The sequence below is a fragment of the Falco rusticolus genome, chromosome 4 (assembly GCF_015220075.1).
Source record: "Falco rusticolus isolate bFalRus1 chromosome 4, bFalRus1.pri, whole genome shotgun sequence".
In the NCBI taxonomy this organism is placed as follows: domain Eukaryota; kingdom Metazoa; phylum Chordata; class Aves; order Falconiformes; family Falconidae; genus Falco; species Falco rusticolus.
The window spans coordinates 48,909,458-48,932,656 of NC_051190.1; the positions used below are offsets into that span (position 1 = coordinate 48,909,458).

The window sequence follows — 23,199 nt, forward strand, 5'->3', positions numbered from 1 at the left end:
TCTGGGCCACCACTGTAAGGAAAACTCAGTCGAGAGTGCTGCCTTGGGAATTAACAGCTTGGGATGGATCCTATTGCAAAGCCTGGCCCTACTTTGCAGTCTTGTCCCTACAACAGCACACGGGAGTTACCAAGCTCCATGTCTCCCCAGCGAGGCACCGAAGGGCCTTCCTGAGATGCTGCATAAGAGACCTAGAAGGAAGCTTGCTCACAGCTTGGAAGTTATAAAACCCAGGCTACTAACAGAACAGAGCCGACAGCTGTAAAGTTTAATGCCAGGCAGCCCAAATGTAACAGGGCTGGGAGCTCACAGCACAATGAACCAAACCCAGCAAGGCCAGAAGGCACATTGGGATGTACTCCCACAGCATCCTCCATAAAACGTGGCAAACGGAGAACCACTGAAACCTGCGTCCAGCCTTATGAGCTGCTCAGGAGCAGCAGCAGCAGCAGTGCTGAGCAGGGAGGAAATACTAGTGACCCCAGCGAGTCCCAGCGAGAGAAGGCACGCACAGGGCAGGCGAACAGACGTGATACTTACACGAGTCCTTGGTTCCCACCATGACAGAGCAAGCAGTTACATGCACTAGTAGCCAGAAGAGGCCAGAAATGAAAGAGATGATGAGGAGAGAAAACCACTGAGGTATTTACCTGGATCTCTTTCAGGTCTTTGTCACACAGGTTCTGAAGGGGATCGATAAAATTTTGTTTGACTTCAATATCCAGCGAGTCCTTCACTTCAGCCAACCGCTTCATAGATTCACCAGCATCAAGAAGCGCATCGCCTTCGAGTGAGAAAAGGAAGGGAAGAGAAGAGGAGAAGGGAGAAGGGGCCAGCCAGTTAAACAGAGCTGAAGTCTGTGGCGGCTGCATGCAGGGCCGTTCTGCCAAGACACCCAGCGAGTGCAAGCTCCGTCCCCTGTCCAACGCCCCCGTATTTTTCTATCTGGAGCAAATCCCCGAGCCTGGCACAGAGTGAGTGGTGCCCAGCGTGAGAGCAGGCAATTGCCTGTTGGTATTGACTCCACACAAGACACTTCACTAACACGCTTCATTTTTTAACTCTGAAAAACAGGAACAATCTCTACGACTAGAAGAAGGAAAAGGTAAAAATATTTTCAAAAGCAGTATTTTTAAGCTCCATGTTAGCTCAGGGAGTCACTGAACTGCTAATTGGCCATGCAGTGCTTTAACCTTGCTTTGCTCCTTGGCCACTGCTGGCAAGAGAAGCCCAGGGCAGAGGCGCATTCAGTCTGATCCAGCCTGGCTATCCTTATGTTCAGACAATTTTAAGCCCAGAGTGCTCTGACCAACTTTTCAGGTTTCCCCAGATGCTGGCAGCAAACCTGCAGCCTTTTCTTCCTTTTAGACACTAACCTGCACCTGGCCAACCTCATCCCTTCTCCTCCTCTCTCAATTAGAGAGCTCAAAGTTGCTCATTGAAACCTATTTAGTTTCATGCTTTTCTAAGGCTCCTGCCACAATGACAGTTAAGCCAGATGGACTTGAAGCAAAGCATATTTCGTCTTGGCTTTTTATTCCACTGGAAACCATTTATAGATTAAATTATTCCTGTGCAGCTCTGGCGAACCAGCCATTTCAGCACTACATCAGCACAGGGGAATACACCAGCGAAACAGAGGGTAAAGTGAAAACATCACTCTACTGTCCAGCTGGAAAAAAAATATAAAAGAAGAGTTATTTCAATTGTGATAACCCTAGATAACCTGTCCTAGGGAGGGATGCGGTACTAGCACAGAAATTTATCAAGTTAAGTGTTCCTTATAAGAGAGGCTATTAAAGGAAATCAGGTTTGGTGTGTTCTAAAAACTTCCTTCCCCCTTGCTCTCTGTAACAACTGCGGTTCCTACAAGCCAAGAGAGATATGCAGGGCTCTGAGTTGGCCAGAGGCATTCTCAAGAATCCTTCGTCACTCCTACAAAGTGGCCAGAGCTTTTTAATTTTCCTAAGGCAAGGCGGCTCCTCCCTGCGCTGGAAGCCATCAGACAGCTGTGCACTGTACCAGGTCTGTCACGTGCACAGGCTGATGTTTCAGTAGATTAAAATTGATGTCACTGAAGAACTTCACCCCCCTCCTCCCTGCAAGTCACACGTGGTTATGAGAAATTGCCACGCAAAAAAAGATTTCTTGGCTACCGCCTCCCTATAGCAGAGCTCTAGCTGGAAACTGCACCATAAAACTTGAAATCTCGCTTGATCTACTTTCCACATCACCATTGTTCAATTTACAAGCAAGGAAGCATTTTTTCCTACATGCAAATTTATCTCAGTGTTTAATAAGAAAGTATTAAGAGGTGGTTTTGCACATAATGCCATGGATCGGACACCTGGGCTCTGCTCGCCTCTTCCCTGCCGCCCTGGGTGGAAGTCTTTGAACGTCTTTTAAGAGCCCTCAGTACCGTTAGGTGATGCAAAGGGTCACACAGCCCTTCCAGAATTTAGAGTAACAGCTTGGAAATCTGGCAGCAGCCTTTGCCACCTCATCTGCACGCTCCTAGGGGGAGCTGGCCTGACAGGACACTCACCGAAGTTGGAGTCCTCACCCAGCTCCTTGCCGTATCGGATCATGCTCTCCCCCAGCAGCCCTTCCGATTGCGGGTAGCCGGGGTTCTTCACCTGCCCGCGGATCTTCGACATCGTGTTGAGCATGGTTAGCTTGGCTCTGGAAGCTGGCACAGAAACAGCCACAGCCGTGTTTGCAATTACTTGGACTTGCCAGCAGCAGCTGGCCACTGCCAGCTTTTTTTTTTCTTCAAGCTACACCCAAAGCCAAGAAGCCCTATTGTCTTCATCTACCAGAAATATCATTCACTACAAAAGGAGAAGTTTCTTTTCCAAGACAGCAAGCAAAAATAGTTCCCCAAACTCGCCAGTGAAGGCCAAAGGAGTTTCCCCAGCCCTCCCATAGTCCCTGGAGCGCTCTCTGAACGAGCTGCTTGGAAGCATGCAGGACAGCAGGCTTCAGAGGTGATGCCTACAAGCCAGCCACCCCTTCCTGGCCCAGAGACACCATTTTTTCCAGATATCCTGAGAAAAATGGGTCTCCTTCAGGGCCTCTGAAGGCAACTGAACTGAGCCTCTCTAGGTCCAAGGCAGAACATGTGTCTGTTCTTTCACTGCTCAACAGCAACAGCAGCGTTGTACAGCCCAGAACACGGCACAGGGCAAGAGGGGTATCTGAGCCTGCACCCGAGCCTCCTGGCCTCGGAAGTGGGCTGGTAACCAGTATCTCAGGGCCACAAAGGTTCTCTCTGACATCTCTTTGTCCCCTCTGCCTCTTTTCCCTGGAAAATGGTGGGGCAGAGGGAAGGGGACAGGGGAAGTTCAGGCACTCACCTGGGTTCGGCTGGAGGTACTCTATTGTTCTGGTCAATACTTCTGTAACTGCCTTGCTGGTCAGGTCCACTTTCTGTAGGTAAGACAAGATGACCCAGCAGCAGTGAAGCTCAGCTCAGGGCTTCGGCAAGGTCACAGAGGCATTGTATGGGCAGTTTTAGATTTCTCTTGTTCCTTACTCACCTTTTCCATTTCCTTGAAGTCATCGTCTAGCTTGGTCCCTTCAGCCCCTCCAACCTTCTCGCTGACCAGCTGCAGAAAAAGAACAAGAGAATAGGAATCAGGCATTGAACTAACTGCTTAAAGCTCCTTATACCTCGTGGAGTAAGTCTCTGGGACAGAAAGGGAAGGTCCAGACAGCATCTGCAGGAGAAAGGAGGTGGCAGGAACAACCCAAAGCACATCAGAAAGAGGTAGCTCTTTGCTAACACTGCCCACTGAAAATCTACGCATCTCCTACCCTCCCCAAAGCTTGGCTCAGCCAGGATATTCCTCACCCAACAGAAGCTACACAGCTCCTTAAATCACACCACACGGCTCCAACTCCAACGCTTGCTGGAAAAACCAAGCAGCAGAATTGTCTCTCGACTCCATTTTGAGCCAAGGCTTCAGTTTCACACATGGCAAAATGCAAGTAAACAGGGAACGAACACACTCTGCTCACAGCAGCCAGCACAAGAACAGAGTCTCGAGAGAGCAGAGACTTCTCAAAGCCCTAAATCATCACTCTTAGGGGAAATACTGGAGGAGCTCAGGATCTGGGGCACGGGGGTTTTGAATTCTTTGTAAGCAGAGGATAAAGAGATCTGCAAAAGCTACAGTAAAGTTTTCAAATCCATTTATCAAAGCATCTCTGACGCCTGTTCTAGAACTAGTGAAAAGGTGAGATGTTCGACAAGCTGTAAAGACAGGGCTGCTTTTGGCTGTTTGTGTGAAGGCTTATCAACTTAGTTCTAAATAGCACTAGGTCTAAGAAAAGACCCCTGCTCCCTAAACCTTGCCATTCAACTGCCAGAGCTGAAAGACAATAAGTGCCTTATTAAATCCACCTAAAAAGTGTCCTTTCCTGTAGCCCAAATGGAGAGGAACGCTTCCTTCCCAGCTCCACACCAGTGTGGCAAGGCAAGTGACAGTGCCTGGGGATGCAGGACAGATGGATTGGCCAAAATTAGTCATTATCTTGCCCCGAACTGGTCTAAACGGATAGCAAATTACCTACACAGACATCAAAGGCGGTCTAGGAAACAGGCGCTGACTCCCAAGTGCTTGATGCCTGCGGCAGGGCATCGCCAGGATTTCACATGTTTGTAGTCAAAACTCCAGTTCTGGATGAACAATACAGGTTTGTTTACTTCAACATCAAATACTTGATTTTATCAAGTCTTTCTTCCTCTGAACCCTCCTGCTCCCGTGGGGATTCAAAACGGTTCCTTACTTTTTTTGAGGAAGATGGGGGGAGAACACTTCAGCAAAAGCACTCGGAGGCACCGGGCCAGGCACTCTGCCCTGCCTGCTTGCACCGACCATGCGGGCGCTCAGCCCCCAGAAATGAAGTTATCAGGCAGGACATGCAGAAGTAATGCTTGTTATTACAAAGAACAAGATCTTCAGTGTTTCAGCAAAAATCCCATTTCCAGGCTCCAAAATAGAAAGGAGGAAAAAAAAAATACAGTACAGCAAGTGCCCAGCTTTGCTTCTGAGGACAAACATTGCTGCTCAGAGCACAGCCACAGCTGATAAGCTTCTTGCATCTTGGTGGGGAGACATCAGCAACCGCTCAACACTGCCGAGCAGCACGGACATTACGGAGGAGAGGCTGGGGAGCACGGAGAGCTCTTCCAACCGACCGCTCGGCACGGAGCTGTGCAAGGTCAGTCACTGCAGGGCCAAAACAAGGGTTCAACGAGGCTGACAAATGAGGCACAAGCCTCTCGGAGCCTTGCTGCACCAAGGGAAACTTTTTTCCTCTTTGGGAGGAAGCATGGCTCAGCAGAGGACCTGAGATGCCCAACAAAGAGGGGTGGCTGTAGTTCACCCGTGACATTTAGACACTGTGGGAAAGGAGAGGGTTGCTGCTCCCCTGGCTGGCCCAGCACAGCTCTGGATTTCATTCTCCGGTTTAACCCTCAGGTAAGGGCTTCACCAGTCCACAGGACCCAGCAAGAGCACGCCAGGATGTCCCAGCCCTGCCTGCCCCTGCCATGCTGCATCTGGCTAGCACACGAAGAGGCTCGAAGGGATATCATCACCCCCCCAGCTGCCCGCAGGCAGGCAGCCGATCCAAGCATGATTTTTTCGCTTTTTTTGGACCCCTGCTCCACGCCTGGGGTGCCAGCACACACCCCTGCAAGCCGGCTCCGAGATGGGGAGGCACACATTCCTCTCCAGACACACTGAGTCTAGAAAAAAAATCCCCACCAAGCAGTTGCTCTGCCTGCCAGGGCAAGCTCAGCGGAGCAAAGCTCGCTCCCAGCTGCCATTGCCTGTCCCCTGCCAAAAGTCCCACAGCCTCCACAGACAGAAGGGGGCATGGATCGCTTTCGCAAAGGTTGCACCTCTGGAAACCTCCTTTATTTTTTAATACACCTGGGAAGGGTGCAATTATCCCAAGCGATTCCATTCCTGCTTTTCTCCACCCACCCACCCACAAATTTGCAGCCCAGAAAGCTGCAAATAACCCTTCCGGCAGGGAGCTGGGCTGTCATCAGGGACTGCATGCCATGTCACAGGCATTGATCACCACAGTGATCTGGGAGGCTTAACACCCACCCAGAGAGCCCAGAGACGTGAAGGAGGTAAAAACCCCCTCACTCGCAGACTAATTTAATCCTCCTTTTGACGTCCAAGAAATGCTACTGCTGCCCTGCTGCGAAGGAATAATACAATTGAGGTTCTCTCCCTGCCGGCTCTAATTAAACTGGGAGGCTTCATCACAGGAGGAAAGGAGGTGGGATCATGTGCCATCCGCAGCAGCTCCATCCCTATCCCCACGCTCCCAAATCTGTCAGTCAGGAAGACAAACTAATGCTGATTCCACCATGGCGCTAGCCGAGACACGAGCCAGGAGAAGCCCTCGCCAGCTCCTTGTTTAACCTAGAGCTTCACGATGGAACTGGGAGCCAAGTTTCCAAGCGCCCATCGTGCGTCTCATCGTGCCGCCTATGGAGCTGGCGAGGGTTGGCAAGTAGGCGGCCGCCTTTCTCAGGGGAGCATGAAGTCCACAGGAAAGCTCGCCCCTTGCTTGCCGGACAGGAGGGGAAGGAAGCATCCACGTGCTGCTCGTAGCATGTGGCTTGGTGTAAGTGAACTGTAAGATGGTCAGTGAAATGCTGCCGGTGCACATCCCAGCACAGCTTCCTCCAGGGAGCAGCTCGGTGGCTTTTTTGAGGATGTGGTGACAATTTTCTGCATTTTTATTTCTTGAGCAGCCAAGAGAAGACTTGGGATACATCCATCTTGCCCTGGTCGGGGATCTAACCTCCTGTGAACATTGCAACCAAGACATATGTGAAGCCAGGGAAGGGACGGTGCAAGGCAAGATATGCAAATCGCTAATCAAATTCAGTGGCCTAAATACTCTCTTGCAGCCTTATGCTGAAGCACATCAGCTGGCTTGGAGTGAAAGATGAGAACAAGTCTATTGTCTCTGGTTTCTTTAATCTCCCAGCCCTACCAGGATGGGACACATACTAAAAGGTTAAACCCGAAGCAAGCCCTGCCACGGCTCAGAGAGAGGGGCAGGGTGCAGCCACTGGGCAGAAGCCCTCAGCCGCACCACTGCAGCAGCCGAAGCTGAATGCTTCCTAGAGCAAATATTAGCACAAGGCAATACAGTTGGGCGTCACTGCTTCAAAACGGGACGGCTGTTTACCTGGCATCGCAACCAAACCATGCCGCAGGGCGGGGGAAGAGGGCTGAAGCAGACAGTGCACGCAAATTCCAACAGAGAAGCCGGGAATCAATCCCTCGCTTCCCATCCATGTTTAATTAAAAGGATACTGGCAGTTAAAATATGCCCTAGATAGCTCCAACCTGAGATCAGAGTAGGGAGGTGCACTTAATTGAAGGCTGGTGCAGGGCTCCTGAGCTGTGCCGGGGTGCAGTAGCCCCCACCTCAGCGAGCATCACGTAGAGCACAGCATCCAGCCCGCTTCATCCACAGGAGAGCTGATCCAGAGGAATGAGATATGACCACTTCCCACCACCAAAGGGCTGCTCCCAACCACACTTTGCAGTTTCTGCAGCTTCATTTTAAAGAGCATCAGCTCACGGGGACTTCCGTCGGCTTCCTTCCCAGGGGCGTGGGAACGCGAACAATCCCGACTTCCCCTCGCTGTTCAAAACCCACCGGAGGGCTGCGTGTGGTGGAAGATTTTCAGAAATGAAAGACCTATTATTTAAACTAACTACTGCAGCAGGAGGTTGGCTACGGGGAGAGGCAGGAATGGTATGTGTACACAGAGAGGGAAGAAAGGCGTGATGAAGAGGGCTTCTCTTTTACAGCTGGGAGTGGGAGAGAAACAAGGGAGGGCTGCGCAGCCGCTCCCAACTTACTACACAAAATCCATGCACTACTCCTCAAAAATCCATCCTTCCTTCATCTCATCCACTCAGCTCCGGGACAACGTCAGCAGATCAAGAAATCTGAGTGTCCACCCCTTGCTGTACTGCATTGGGCATCCTTACATGGACCAGATGGATCAGACAGGTATCAATCAGTCTTATCAGTCTGCTCACGCCGTCACTGACGCCCAGACAGATCCCAAAAGCTTGGAGAAGGAACGTGAAACACCCACTCCCACCCCAAACCCGCATTTCTCTCATTGCTGGATGCAGCATCACCCCCATTAACATTCCTGCCAGGAGCATGAGGCCATGCCCAGCACGCTTTGCCATGCGGCAGGTGTGTGTGGCCAGGATGTGCCTGGATAAATTTAGGAGCGCAGAAGATCAGGAGAGGTTTTGTGAGCAGTAGACGAGGCTATACCCCAAGAAGAGATGGGCAGCCCCAGCTCGGAGCAGTGGCATGGGCTGTTCTGCCTGGCTGCATCGCTCCCAGGGGGTGCTGTTGGCAGAGGTGTGAAAGATGCCCAACACAAGAAAAAGGTTTTTGTACAGCATCAGCAGCAAAATTCAGGACGAGCCGAGAGGGAGGATGCCATCTGCCAAACTTCCCCCAGTCGAGAAGCACCTGCAAGGCCCCTTGACACCTGGAGGAGAGCAGGTTTGCAGCGCGTGCCACCCTGAAAGTCCTCGTCTGCCCAGCCCATGGATGTGGGAGACATAACTCGGTGCCATTTTCTGCTAATAAGCAGTTTTTCCATGTGACTTTACATGCCGGATTTTGATGTTCGGCGCTTTAGCCTTTAGATACTTTAAAATGGGAAATTATCGCTTGCTCAGCCTCAGACAAGCAAAACACAAAACTTTTTTTTTTTTTAAACTTGCTTTTTCCATAGCAGTCAGCCCTATTTATAACATATCAAACATGCCATCCTCACATTCAAAACAGCTGCCCACAGTAGAATGAAAACTTTATCCCTCCAGATAATGCTGTATCAAAGCTTTCCTCTTCCTCTCCGCTGCCCTCTGCCTCTCAATAGAAAGTTCCCTTCAAGAAATAATAAAAAAAACCCACAGACAAGCAAACACACAAGCAGCTCCACCCTGGCTCCCTTCACCAGGAAAGAGCAAGTCCACAATGGAAAAAGCCAGCCCACAAAATAATTAAAAAAGGTGCTGTAAATGTTTTGAACCCCAGACGAAAAGGGCTTGAGTGCAACACAACAGCCTGGTAGAGACATGAAGAAGCAGCAGTGAAGGAAAACCAGGGCTGACCGGGATCGCTGGTGCCCAGTTTCAATTGTGCCCAGCAGCACAGATCTGTGGGATGCTCTGTAAAACCTAGATAAAGCCATCACCACTGCTCCGGCTCAGCAAGGCGTGACTCCCTGGCAAGTGTGGTGTTTGGTCATCTTCACTGGTAGCTTCATCATCACAGTGCAAGAGGCAGCTGGGCGGTTGCAGCTCCACGGAGCCAACGTGACAATTTATTCTGTCGCTGCCTGTGTATTTAAGCTTTAAAATTGCTGGGTAGTGAATGGGTTTAGTCACTCAGCTGCAGCCAGCGGGACATGGCAATGGCAGGGCTGCAGAGCCCCCAAAAAGCCTCCTTGAAACACACTCCACCTCAAACAGCGTGCTCGGGAGAGGCAGGAGCTCAGCAGCACCACAGTCCAGCTGCAGCTCCTGGAAAACACCCGGGGGGGCTCCTCCCCGAGCACCCCACACGTCTCTGCCACCGCAGAGGCTCCTTGCAGAACCAGCTTGTACTGGGAAGTGTCTCAAGGCCAATGGCAATCCCTCGCAGATGTCTGAGCTCTGATGTGCTGCCTGTCTGTGCCACAGTGTCTCATTAAAAGTTAATTGTCACCTTCCTGGCATAATCCTTGGAAAAGAGGCAAGACTAGAAGGTGCTGGTCCAACAGCAGACACCAGTTGGGATCTGGAGCACATGTACGTTGTGTCAAGGCCTCGCTGCTGTGGACACGTCTCCGGCTCCCAGCCACAAAGGCAGCAAGCACACAGGGCTGGGAACTGGGACGAGACAACAAGACTCCCGTGGAGCAGCAGCGACTGATGAAAACCCACCGAGAGCTTTAACACTGCGCACACCCCTTTTCTCCCCAGCCAGCCTGCAGTTCTGTCTGTTCATGTTACCTTTGTAGGTCTAACTGTATTCTGCCTCTGTAGAAGCTTTTATGTTTTGGGTTTGGTGGTGTGTTTTTTTTTAATTAAAAATGGAAGGCATCCTTTCTTAAGGAATGACGCTGCTGAGAGGCAGCGGACACCCCAGTTTAAGGAGAGATCGGCATGCCCACAGCAAAGTGCACACTAATCTGAGCAACTTCTGACCTACTTTAAGGAGAAGAAAACAGATCAAAGTGTTCATTGTGCGGAACAGGGGATGAACAGTTACCACTAGACTTGTAACGAAGAGGAAGGCACATTTCCCTAGCAGATCCTCATGCTCCGAACCGCTGCAGGACTGGAGGCACCCAGCAGCTCATGCCCCTCATCATGCTAAGCACCATTGCACCAACTGGACTCTCTCACCCCAAAAGCTGCCACTCTAACGAGAGAAAACCAACAAGTGCTAGAAGAGGAAAGAGTGCGAGAGGAAGCGATTTGCCTACTGTCAAGGGCAGGTTATCAGCAGAGCTAAAAACAGAAGGTGGATGTCTGTCTCACCACTTCTCACATCCCCGTTGGGCTGTGGGGCAAACCAGAGAAGGAGGAACAGCAGCTGAAGCTCTCGCCCTCCAGAGCAAGACTTTGCTGCTTGGTCCTAACATCAGCCCTGCCATTGATCTAACCTGTCTTGGGGCACCTGACACTTCTACTGGCCACCAAAGTAATCTAATCTGCAATCTGCCCACCAAATAGCTCACAGGAGCATTTTTACTCTGTTAGCCAACTCTCAGTCTTCTCCTGAACTTTCTTTCCCTTATTTTTCATTAAAATGGCCAGTCCTATCCGAGACTCGCCACGCAAGCACCGGCGATGTACTTGTGCAAAGACACATAGAGGTGCTCTGCTGCCTCCAGACACGTGCAGCGGGAAAACGTGTCTAGAAACAAAACCGAGCACTCCACCCCCTCACCATCTGAGATGGGGATCTGGCCTCTCTCCACCCAGTGCCGGAGGAATTGCCTTGATTTTGAGCAGGAAGGTCAGCCCAGAACAATGAAGAGCTCCTTCTCTTCCCTTCCAACAAGGTAGAAAGCCTTCAAAGTGACCTCAGGTTGTAATCTTATTATACAGAAATCGCAAAGAAACAGCGGCTACATGCAAAGACAGCTTTCTAGGGAGCCACCTGTCAAATCACCTACTCAAAGCACTATCAAATGACTCATCTCCATCCAGCAGATGCACTCAGAGGAATGAGGACAGCATGATTTTTTTTTTTTTTTTAAAAAGTAACTTCAGCAGCAGCCAGCAGGTCACACTCGCAGAGCTCAGGCCAGAGAAGGGCATACGTATGCACTGCAATGCAGCCGCTCCCTGTGTCCTTGGGGGATTCATCCTTTCCTTGTCCGCAGCATGACAGCGTTTAAAATCCTGGTTGCGATCCCTGTTTACGAGGCTATGTGCTCGTCTTGATGCTCTCCAAGCTAACTCCTCCAGGAGGAGAAAAACGGTGCCTCCTTCCCTCCCCGAGCAGAAGCCAGCAGCTCAGCTTGCCCCAGCTAACACCCAGGCAGGAACGGGCCAGCCTGCTGGAAGGGCACAACGCTGCCTCAAAACCAGACTCACCCCAGAGGAGAAAGGTTTCGACATGCAGCTCTCACCACGGGGAGACCCTTGAAATGTTCTTGCTACAGGGAAGGGGGCACCTCCCAACAGTCGGCAACGGCCATTTGCATCATGAACATTTTCTCCTATTATTAGTCACCTCTCGCATGCTCTGTACCAAATGAGACATAATTTCTATTCAGCTGGAAAAAAAAAAATTGGGTCAAGTGAACAGGGAAAACAAAAACACGTAAGGAAGAAAGCAGCAGCTCTCCTCCCTCCCCCAGCAATGCCTTTCTCCTCACCCACTTGCAGTGACTACAGCAATTCAGAGGAAGCCCACTAAACCGAGGGGAAACGTGGAATATTTGCCTTGTATCCAGATTTCCTGCCCAACCTCCCTACGTCCTATCTCAGACGAGCCTCAGTGAATCACAGCCTGACTTTTACAAAGCTGCTGAGACATCATTCCTCAGCAACTCCACCTGACCTTTGCGGGCCCAGGGGAAAAAGACAAGCAGCTCCTCGCATTTGAGACTTGGAACTGCTCATTAAATGAGATATAAAAGTACAAAGCACTAGAAGTGCCTCCTAGTAATTGTGAACCTTGGTCTCCTCTTCTGCAAAGCTTCAATGACAAACCCAGGCAGGGCACCCAGCAGTCCTGTCCTCTGGTCGGCGTACAGATCAGCCCCAACTGCCTGCCTGCATGCCGCTCCTAGTGATTTCACAAAAAGGAAAAAAAAAAAAAAAAAGAAAAAAAGGGAACAGGGGGGCTTACAACACCTGCATATCCCTGGGGAAAACACCATGGCCACAGGACAGCTTGCAAAAAAGCAGCAGATGGGATTTCTGCTCCCCATGCAAACTGAGACAGATGAAAAAACACCTCCCCGAGGTGCATGACACTAACTGGCATCACCCAGAGAAAAATCTTGGACAACAACAGAGCCCAGGGACTACCAAAGAACTGGGAAGGAGGCAGAACCACCTGTGGATGTGCAGCATGAGGAGACCAAGTCAGACTGATGGGGCATGTAGAGCAATTACCTAAACAGTATAGTCATGGCTGCATTCAGTGTTGGGTGGCAGACAGTGCTAATGAGTTCAGGGAAGAGTCAAGGTGAGTTCCCAGGCAGGTTTACAGACAGAAGGGAGATCAAAAAAGGTGCTGAGCTCAGGCAGCAGCTCAACTCCATCAAAGGGAAGGCAAAACCTCCTCTTCCTGGCTTAACAAGGACAGTGTTGGCCAAGCAAAAACTCCAGGACAGACCTAGTGATATCTCAGTATATACAAACATCAAAGAGGGAAAGAAATAATTGAGAACACTATAAACACACGTTTTCCTTGTTAATTTGAATACTAGGAAAAGCTTAGCAGCTATCAGACCACAGCACGGCATCCTAAGGAAAAGGCGAGTGGGAACAAGTGAACAGATGAACGTAAGACTTCCAGGAGCGATCCAGCAGCAGGTGTTGGACCAGGTCAGACTCCTGCATCAGTTCCACCAAGAGCTCTGCACGGGGGCCTTCCCTACATCCAGGTACTCTGTCCTGCTTCCAGCCCACGCGAGATGATGCCGAACCCTTTTTTTTTTCTTGCTGCACATCCTTAACACTGGCTACAACTCATTTCAGACTGGTTTAAATGTGAACAAATCCCTCCCATCGCTCTGCAGTTTGCTTTTTACTCTGCAGACGATGCTATCGATGCATCACTAGCACCTTTCTGCCCTGCAGCCAGAGCAATAGGTGCAGCAGAAATCCTGGCTGATAACCTTTGGATTATGTTACCCCTGACAAGCACAAAAGTGCAGACTCCCTTGGTCTTTAAAATTCACCCAATACAATCAGAAGGAGCTTTACTATGAGAATAGCTACACCAACATTTGGCACTCCAGATTTGTGCCTGCCCAGTGCCCCCTAAGTCCACCCAAAAGCATGTGCACAGACACGTGTCACCAACAAACAAGATTATTTTCCAAATGCTCCACCATGGGGCTTACAGCGAGAAAACTGGGGGGGGAACAACTCCAGCAAGAACAGCACCTTCTTACACAGTGGATTTGCTTTGTATGTAGATGATTGTTCACCATTTTTCTGCCTTTTAAGTCACGAAAGTGGCAAGATCAAGTTTAAATATAGCTAGTCCTGTAAAGCCAAAACATATTTGGTCAAGAACGTGGTTAATAAATTATCATTGATTAATAAAGTCTGGGCCAAATGAGAAGATACAGCCTGGTTTTCAAGCTCTAGGATGAATTATGAAGCACTTTCTCAATTAGAAAAAGCCCTTTAAACCTTTAATCATGCAAATTTTATCTTCCATCTGAAAGACAGAATTTCATTATGGATATGCATTTAACTTGTCTTTTTTTTTTTTTTGAGCAGAAAAGCAATCTAATTAGTGACAGTATCATGCACTTCATTAATAGCCAGATATTAGGAGATAGGAAGATTCTAGAATTCCCAGTGGCTTTAAAAGAAAAAAAAAAAAAGACTACTTCTATTAATAAGGTATTGACAACGAAGGTAATTACACATGCCATGGGCTAGAAGGCTTTTCTTGGAAGCATGAGCAGCCCAGACTCTCCTTGATGGGCCTTATGTGCTGCAAGAGGAGTGGCAGGGCAGGTCCAGGAGCTCAGGGGGACCAGGAGTCCCCCCAGGAACAGCCCCAGTGCAACGGGGACACCCCTGCCTGTGCTCCAGCAGGTTGAAGGACTCACCAGCACACCCCCAGGCACTACGGGCAAAGCCACATCCAGCAACGAAACCACACAGCCACTGGAGAGGATCCCCAAAACAGCTTGTTTATCCCTCCAGCTCAGGCCAAACGTGACCCTTTCCCGTCAATGGGAAGTTGTTCCTGAAAGTCACAGGATTGCGGACCAAAGGGATGGGGGAGCTGAGGGGAAGAGGAAAAGGAAACATTGGGGAAAAAAAAAAATTCATTATCGCTTTTATAATCACAGGCTGAGGCCAAGAGGGGCTGAATACTGCACTAAGTCACGTCACACAGCAGCTTATGAAAAGAGAAGCTACGTGCTGCTGCGGGGCTTTCCCAGCCCAGTGAGCCCAAATCCTGCCCCATCCACTTCGGCTCTGCACAGAGCCTCAGCTGCTCCCTGGGGGAAGGCCGAGACACAGCCCTGGCAGTGCTGGGGGGACACAGCTCAGCAGGGTGCAGATCCACAGGAAAAAGTCACCCCCATTGACAGGAGCAACCTCCCACACGCTCCGGCTCCAGGCCCCTGACCTCATGGCTCCGGCTGATGATTTAATCAGTGCAATTAAGAAGATGGAAAGGACCACAAGTGCAGTCCTCTGGAACACGGGAGTCTTATGAAACAGCATCAGTATCTAGATACATCACCGAGTTTCCATGTGAATGAGTTCAGCTGGCATTACACACTCAAGACCTTCTGGATTATGGATTTATTTTATTTCTGGTCTTATTGGTAGTCTGATATCCTGCTTGGGAACAGTGCAAACCACCTTCTCCAGAAGGGACACCAACATCAACGCAGGCTGCAGCAGGCTCAGGTCTTGCAATAACCCCTCATACCCCACAGCACACAAATTCCCTCCCCGAGGGGCTCCGAGCCTGCTGAGGCAGCTCGCAGATTTGATTTTTTACATTGGTATTTCTGCAATCTCAGGCAGGAGGAGCTGCCCTGCTCCCAGCACAGGCTGCAGTCCCTCCGGTTTTACCACCTAGAGCTTGGATGGGGCTGCGAGCCCTGGCAAAAGGCACTGGCATATGTAGGGATGGGGGAAGAGAAGGAAGAAGGAAAAAAAAATATGTGCTGAAGAAATGAATCAGCTTTTACAAGCCAGCCTGCCTGATCTCATCCCTATTTTGCTCTTTCCCAGGAGGAAAGTATTGGCAGGGAGAAGGGGGAGGAAGGATTTCCTTCCACAGCATCCAGAAACCATCCCCCTTGGCATCGTCCACTTTCAACAGTTCACCCATAACCTGTGAAAACAGATAGATAAACAGACAATTTTAGACAGAGAGCCCCAAGGCAGATGGGCAGGCATCACTGCGCAGAGCGAGATGACGAGGAGGAATCAGCGCTCCTAATGCCGCATAATCCCCCCCCCAGCCCTGAGTCACGTATCCTTCCTGCGTCCCAGATTCCCCCAGCTGCAAACACAGGATAACACTTTCCCCGTTTGACGTTAGAAATGAGAAGGGGAGCAAATGGAGCAGGGTACAGAGAGCTGGAGTTTCCCACCTCTGTTTTCTGTCTTTGCCTTTCAAGAATCCCGAGTTCTCATTGCTATTGGAGCCCAATGGCTGCGAAAGCAATCTTAAAAGGGGGGGGGAAGCCAAGTTTAACTGATGCAGAGACATGAGCCATCCCCTGCCTGTGACTCCAGACAGGCTGAACAATACTGAGAAGAGCTGAAAACTGCTCCGTTATGGGGCTGCTCAGCTCAGCTCCATCAATGATTAACCAGCTGAACAATGTTGCTGTGGCAGGTGTTTCACCGACGACAAATCATGCAGGAAAAGGAGAGGGAGTTAATACGAAAAAATCCTGCACACAGTCATTTTAGCTAGATTGGGTAGAAGGAATCTCTACAAGTATTCAGTCATCATTGCCTAGGCTAGAAAAGGGATATGCTGAAGTCTCATCCCCTCCGCTAAGAGGTTTGTTGACATGTACCCTCCTTCACTTGTTCATCTGCTATACATGGATCTGCAAACACACCACACCAAAACACCCATCTCCAGCGACAGCAAGCTGTTGGGGGCTTGGGGTGTCAGGCTGGGATGCTCAGGCTGACTGCTGAGTACGACTCCCTCCTGGACAGACCCCGGCTGGCAAACCGAGTGGACGGGAGTCACGCTGCACTCGAGCAAATCCAGCTTTTCTCCAGCCTCGGGAGCAGATTAATATTGAAAGATAAAGTAGGGAGGCTACAGGGGACTCCGGCCCAGGTTAATATTAATAGAACAAACATCAGGTGCTGTGGGAGGGAAGGGCCAGGCTGGCAGGAATCAGCAAAATCCCTTGACTCCTCGATACAAATGCCCACTTATAGATAAGGAACTTAAGAGCCCGACACTGCCAACTACCTCCGCCAGGAATTACCTGCTCGCCGTGCCACAGCAGCACACAGTCCTCATTCTGCCTTCATCATCAAAGCACAGCCACTGCCACAGTAGAAAAGCCAAGGAGTGACCTGCTCCCAGGATCTCCTCCTGCTCCTCAGACCCTGCTGCTGAGGGACAGGCTGACTTGCTTGCTGGTGGCACAGCACAGTTATGCGAAATTCAGCAGAACAGCTCAAAAAAGAACACATGAGCCCAAAACAGCACCTCAACCCCCCCACCCCAGGTGCCTGGTTCCTCCACTGACAGCTCTGGGTGCTCTCCTGGGTGAAGTCTTGGTCCCAGTGGCCCAGCATGGGCTTCCCCAGGACTTCCCCCCACAGACGGGGCAGGTAGCCCCACTCCCTGCATATGCTCACACCTCTCGCCTCGGCTTTCTGGGAAAGCAGAAAAGCCACCACACAGAGCATCTCAGGTCCACCCTTGGCTTTACTAATTGCTGGAGGATTCGAGACAAGTCAGCATGAAGTTCTGATGCCACTGCAGAGCAGAGCCTGGCCTTTTAAAGGGGGGAGCTGTGCCCCCCCTTTAATGTCTCTGGGCACTGGTACTGTCCTAAGAGCTTCAACTGGCATCCACTGGCCAAAAAGCTGCAGCAAGTGAAGATCTAATAGATCTAGAAGACCCTAGATATAAGGAAGAAATTTTTTTATGCTGAGGGTGGTGAAGCACAGGCACAGAGTGCCCAGAGAGGTGGTGGATGCCCCATCCCTGGAAACATTCAAGGCCAGGTTAGACAGGGCTCTGGGCAACCTGGTCTGGTTGAAGATGTCCCTGCTCATGGCAGGGGGCTGGACCAGGTGGCCTTTAAAGGTCCCTTTCCACACAAACCATTCTGTGATCTCTGTCGCTGCGATAACTGCCCTGCCCCACAGTCGGCAGCAGGAGCTCAACCCTCTGCTCTCCCAGCTCAGCAGCTCCTCTCCAGCCTGACACCATCCACGGTTTAAACTTTGGCAGCAGTGAGTTTGAGTGAAAATGTGCAGATGAACTCGGGGTGTGTCAGTCTCTACTAGAGCAGGAACAAGTTAGAGCTGGAGGGCAGGCACGATCAAAACCATCTGCAGCAAGACAGTGCACCAGCTGACAAGCTCTGGCCAGGGAAAGGAGCCTTGTGGGTTTGGGTTTCCATGTGGAAGGTTATTCTGCATCCTACACTTTCCGTTTCTCTTCTGTGCCGCACAGTGCATCTACGATGTCCTGAACCCCCCCTGCCCAGCCACACACAGAGCAAAGGCCCTGAGTGGAAAGGCATCTCATGCCTACAAGAGAAAGCCCCAGAAAGCCAGACACTAGAGGGACTGACTGAACCTCAAAAATACCCCACCCCAAAACCATAGCTTTAAAAGGTATCATCTGGGAAAGGGAGGAGTTAAAACATTTGAAAGCACAGCGCAAAGCCACCGCAGAATGAACCTCACCCAAAGAGAAATACAGGAAACCTCAATCCAGTATGGGCCAGAGCAAATGACCACGAAGGCCAAAACAAAAAAGGAGAAAAGCCATCCCTGCCCACCGGCTGCACTCTGTCCCCCATCACCAAACGGTCCCTGTGCAGCGCGTCTAGGAGCAGGTTCCTCTGCCTCAGCCTTCCGAGCAGATGCCATCAAATCGTAGCACCTGGGAGTCAAGCTGCGGGGAAGGAAGCTCTTAGGACTCATTAACAACTGGCCGGAAAGCGCACATTGCCGACGTACAGAGCTTGGGAATGTGTGGTCCTTCTGGGCTGAAATGGCTGTCGGAGGCTACAGAGCACACCCCCAGCTCTCGGGCCCAGCGGAAAGTAAGCAGTAGCTATTCACGTTCAAAAATATCTTCAGAAGCCTTGAGAGTAGTCATCAAACTCAGGAAAGAGCGTGCATGTCAAGGGCTTGCTAGTCTTAATTAGCACTTGCCTCTCCCCCTCTCAGAAAATGGCTTTTGTACTTTGCCTGTGGAGGAGGCGGCTGCTGGTCTGTGTCTGGGGCCAGGGCTCGCCAGCCACGGCAGGGCACGAGCCGCCACTCACTACCCTGGCTCCGAAGCCCAGGCAGGCCTAGCAGGGATCAGCCTTGGACCACACAGGCTTTGGGAGCGCGTTAATTCTGTTCGGGATGACAGTGGTGCCCAGGGCTGAACACCAGCCCGGTTTGAAAAAAGTGATGCTGTCTTCCTCGACTGGGCTGAGTCCACTCCCCAAGCCAAACCGCTGGCATAGAACATCGTGTGTCCCCAGAAGGGCTCTGTCATACCCAAAATGACTCCTCACAGCTGCAGGGCAGCACCCAAAGTAGCCACACCAGGAGCCATGGCCATACCACATCAACATGGGCTACAGGTGAAGGCACTGCACCCCGCTGCCAGGATTAGACCTGGCGGTGCTGCTTCTCCTGCCTCCTCGATGCCAGGTGGCATACAACCCCAGGCAGGACAGTCCTGCTGTCACAGAGGGAGGGGACGTGTCTATCACCACCTTATCACTACAGCGCTGCCTCCACCCTAGGGCTTGTCCCTTCAAACCAGTAGGTGACAAGCTTGCCAGGGCCAGGCAGGGCTGCTGCTGCATGTGCCAGTGGTGACAAACCCACTAACACCCAGGCAGCATCAGATTTGCCCCGGAACGGCACAGGCAGGCGCCCTGCTTGCGCAGCCTGCCCTGTCCAGTGGTTAATGGAAAGTTTTGGAGGCTTTTAGGATGTACATGCATCCATATAAAAAGCAAACTATGCAAACAAAGCCATTTCTCCAGCACAAAGGTTCCTGCAAATTCTTGTGTGTCCGAGTGGCTGCTGATGGATCAAGGCTCGATGGAGCTCCAGGACCAGATGGTCTCGTACCTGCTGGCAGGGACTTCCCACCCTGCTCCCAGCTTGTGATGCTGGAGCTCAAAGCTGCCACTGTTGTTTCTCCTCCTTCCTTTTGTGAGAATGTTTTCTACAGTTGGGTTTTTTTAAAAGAACATTTTGCTGTGAACTAGCAGAACCTGTTCTGGAGCACACACAGAACTGCTCACCATCTGCAGTATTTGCCAGCGTGACTTTTTTTTTTTCAGGATACTATCTCAGCTCTCTTCTGAGTGTGGGCGCCTGGCTGCCTCACCCAGAGAAGATGTGGGCCTGCAGGAATCAGACAGCAGTAGCCCACAAGCCATGCCCTGCTCCCTCCAGCTACGAGCCTCCTCGTCGCACAGGGAGCATCCCAAACCTGCTGCTCCAGTGGTGCCGAGGTCCTTGCAGACCTTGGTCCTGGCTCCGTTTTCCTTCAATTAACAACAGACGTGGAATGAAACATAACATTTTAGGAAAGATCTTCCACATGTTTGGTTTTGGCAGCGTCCGATAGCTTTAAGGGAGCCAAAAAATAACTAATCCTCCTCTCCTTCAGCCAAGGGGCGGCTGAGGAGTGGGACCTGTGGAGGGAAAGGGAAAGAAGGTGGAAGGGGAAGGGAGAGGAGGAGAAGGCAGAAAAATGGCCACACTGGAATCAGCCACTCCCAATTTCCAGTCAGAGCATCTCTAAAATGTAGATAACTGTGTCCCCATCACCAGGGCACTGCAAAGGGGGTGGCAGCGCCTCCGAGAGAGGACTGCATCCCTCTTGGCCCTGCAAAGCATGTTGCTTCACAGACATTGGTGGCAAACCTCATACCAAACCCAGCTTCTTCGGATTAAATCAGCTCCCAAAACCCTGCAGCAACAAGAGCCACAAAAGAACTCACGATGCAGCTACAAATACACACGATGCAATTGCAAATACACCTTCTCTCCCAGTTTAGTATGCCACCAAACGCAGTCTAAGTGCTCAAGTGATGTACGTGCATGCACGCACAAGAGGCAAGCAGGCCACCAAGTCTGTGTGTTGGGCAAGTTATTTCTCCCTGGACAGCTGTGCCAGGTTTAATATTTCCACAAGCAGCCAAAGTAGTTCCTTTTAAGAAAAAAAGGCCCCTGTAACAAAAAAAAAACCAAACCCCACCAAAGACTGCATATTACTTCACATTACAATAACGCCTCCCACGAAACGTTTCATCAGGTGTTTTAAAATGATGGTTTTAGATTTCAGAAACACACTACTCCTGACTCACCGATGAGCTTTCACCTCTAATTGCCCTGCCACACCACCACAGCACATCCACGCCAGCAAAATCCTCCTACACTGAGTTTTCAGCACAACCTTCCCTCATGGAAGTGATAAAAAAACCCCATGATGCAGGGGTTTGTGAGAAAGGGGGTGGGGAATGACTTAAAGAATCTGTTATTTTGCTTTGCTGTTTAAGCAAAATGCTTTTTTGTAAACACAGCCAAGAAAGGAGGCGACACACGTAGCAAACACGCTTGGGCTGAGCTTAAAGGGTTTGAAACTTTGTGCCTGGAAAACACGGTCTGGCGGTACATCTGTACAAAATTTACCTTAAATTTAAAACAGGGTCAGAAAAGCAGCAACCAGGGGAAGCAGAGGAGTATCTGCAATTCCCAAATCGTTCCAAAACTACATTAAAAAAACATCCTGTTATTTTCAGTGTTCAGAGGGAAGGATAACTCTGCTGGGGGGGTTTGGACCAGCCACCCCTTGTGCGGAGGGCACGGGAGAAGGTGTTTATAAAACCCACTAAAGCAGATTCCCAGGTGTGGGGGGGAAGAGCTGCAGCCCCCCGAGCTGCGAGGAGCCCCACTTCACCATCTTCACTTTATAATGACAGAAACTCCCTGCTTACCACCGGAACAATCAATTAACTACAGGATCAATCTTGCTCGGCTAAAAATCGCACATCTGCCAAGTTTTTTTCCAGCATCCCCAGCCGTTTCCCGTGCGAGCCGGGGCCCCGGGCTCCCTCGCCAGCCCCCAGATCCCTCCTGGCCCTGCCGCCAGCTGCTCTCCGGGAAGCGGGATCTTCCTGAGGTTGGGATGCAGCTGCCTCCGAGGTTAACGGGGTCGGTGAATCCCACCTACGACCTCGACCCTTTCCAGGGCTTTCCTCCCAAAATCCCGCTTCACTTAGCACATCCAAGGGTGCCCTTGGCTGTTGGGGGGGCTTCAAGCCATTGCCAGGCTGGCTGGACCCGCTCCCCGCCACAGGCAGTTGGCAGGGAAGGGGGGGCTGCACATCCCACCCGTGACACCCACCCGGGCCAGCACCCCCACCTGGGCCAGCACCTCCGGTTTCTCCGCGGATGCCCCTTCAACAGCCCCAGCCTGGGGGGCCAGGCCCAACCCCAGAACCACCCCCCCCCAGCTCCCGTGGGGAGCACTGGGGGGGCTGCAGCAGCTCCCACTCCCCACACAGGGCCGGGTCCTGCCCTGCCACGGCGGGAGACGAGACACCGAGCCCCGGGGTGGCCGGGAGCCCCCCGCGAGGGGACACACACTGGGGGGCACCCGGGGAACCGAACGCGGGCAGGGAGGTTCGGGCAGGAGGTGCCGGGCTGGACCACCGGGGGGCGATGCCGGGGGGAGATCACGGCGGGGATCACAGCACCGCTGAGCCGGGGCAAGTGGCTGAGGGCCGGGGCCAGTGGGGGGGGCCCCGCGTAAGGGCAGAGCGGCCACCCCCAGGCCGCGGCGGCGGGAGGGATGGAGGGGCCCTGGTACCTCACCTGGCTCGCCTTGTAGAACTGCTTCTTGAGCCCCGCTACCGACATGCTGCTGCTGCTGCTGCCGCCGCCGCCGCCGCCGCCGCTACTGCTGCTGCTGCTGCTGCCGCCGCCTGGGTACGCCTGGGGCGGCGGGACGCCTCGGCACGCACAGCCCAGCCCAGCCCGGCCCGGCCGCCGCCGCCGCCGCTTCCGCCGCCGCCGCCGCTTCCGCCGCCGCCGCCAGGAAGCGCCCGCCCCGCCCCGCCCCCTGGCGGCCCTGCGGAGCGCCGCCAGCCGCACCACCGAGACACGCCTTCCGGCCGCCCAGAGTGCCGCCGCGCCCGCCACGTGGTGACCCCGCGCCCCCTGCTGGCGGGGCGGCGTTGTGACCCAGGCGAGGCGCATGGCAGCCCTCTGTCGCAAGAATGTGGTGTTGCCGGGCTGTGTCGGTCTACGACAGTCAGTCACATCTTTCTCCCGTACGCTGGCGGCCGGCCGGGCACGCACGGGAGCGGGCTCACAGGGCCCTGCAGCGCCGACAGGCCCGAGGGAAAGCCCCGGTATCACCGGCCCATGTCACCGCGCGGGCCCGGCGTGAGGCGGCGGCGGGGTGGGGGTGAGAGGCACCGGTGGCAGCTCCGCAGCGGCAGCGCAATGAAGCTTTCCACAGGCAACGGGTAGAGGCCCCCAGCGCGGGGACGGCCTGCCCTCAACCCAGCCTCGGTGCGGCGAAGCGCTGAACCTGAGGGAGCGCTGTCCCTGAGGGGAGCTGAGAGGTGGGGGAAGGCGGCCGCGGCCCCGGGAGGCCCGGCACAACCGGAGCCAGGGGAGCGGGACCCGCCGGTGTCCCCCGGTGCCCGCCGCCGCGCCG

General features: G+C 52.3%; 1 protein-coding gene across 3 annotated transcripts in view; it reads right to left on the reverse strand.

Moving 5' to 3' along the window:
* The window catches only part of SH3GL1 (SH3 domain containing GRB2 like 1, endophilin A2), a 29,834-nt gene extending 7,283 nt beyond the window's left edge, over positions 1-22,551 (reverse strand). For 2 of the 3 annotated variants that reach the window (XM_037385070.1, XM_037385069.1), the window contains exons 1-5: positions 22,350-22,550; positions 3,540-3,608; positions 3,357-3,429; positions 2,546-2,689; positions 651-784 (exon numbers count right to left, since the gene is read on the reverse strand). In XM_037385070.1, the coding sequence (XP_037240967.1) occupies positions 651-784; positions 2,546-2,689; positions 3,357-3,429; positions 3,540-3,608; positions 22,350-22,394 (465 nt within the window). In that variant the 5' untranslated portion in view covers positions 22,395-22,550. Of the gene's footprint in view, positions 1-650; positions 785-2,545; positions 2,690-3,356; positions 3,430-3,539; positions 3,609-22,349 lie in introns of all 3 variants that reach the window. The other variant, XM_037385068.1, reaches the window with a different exon arrangement.
* Positions 22,552-23,199: the final 648 nt, after the last annotated feature.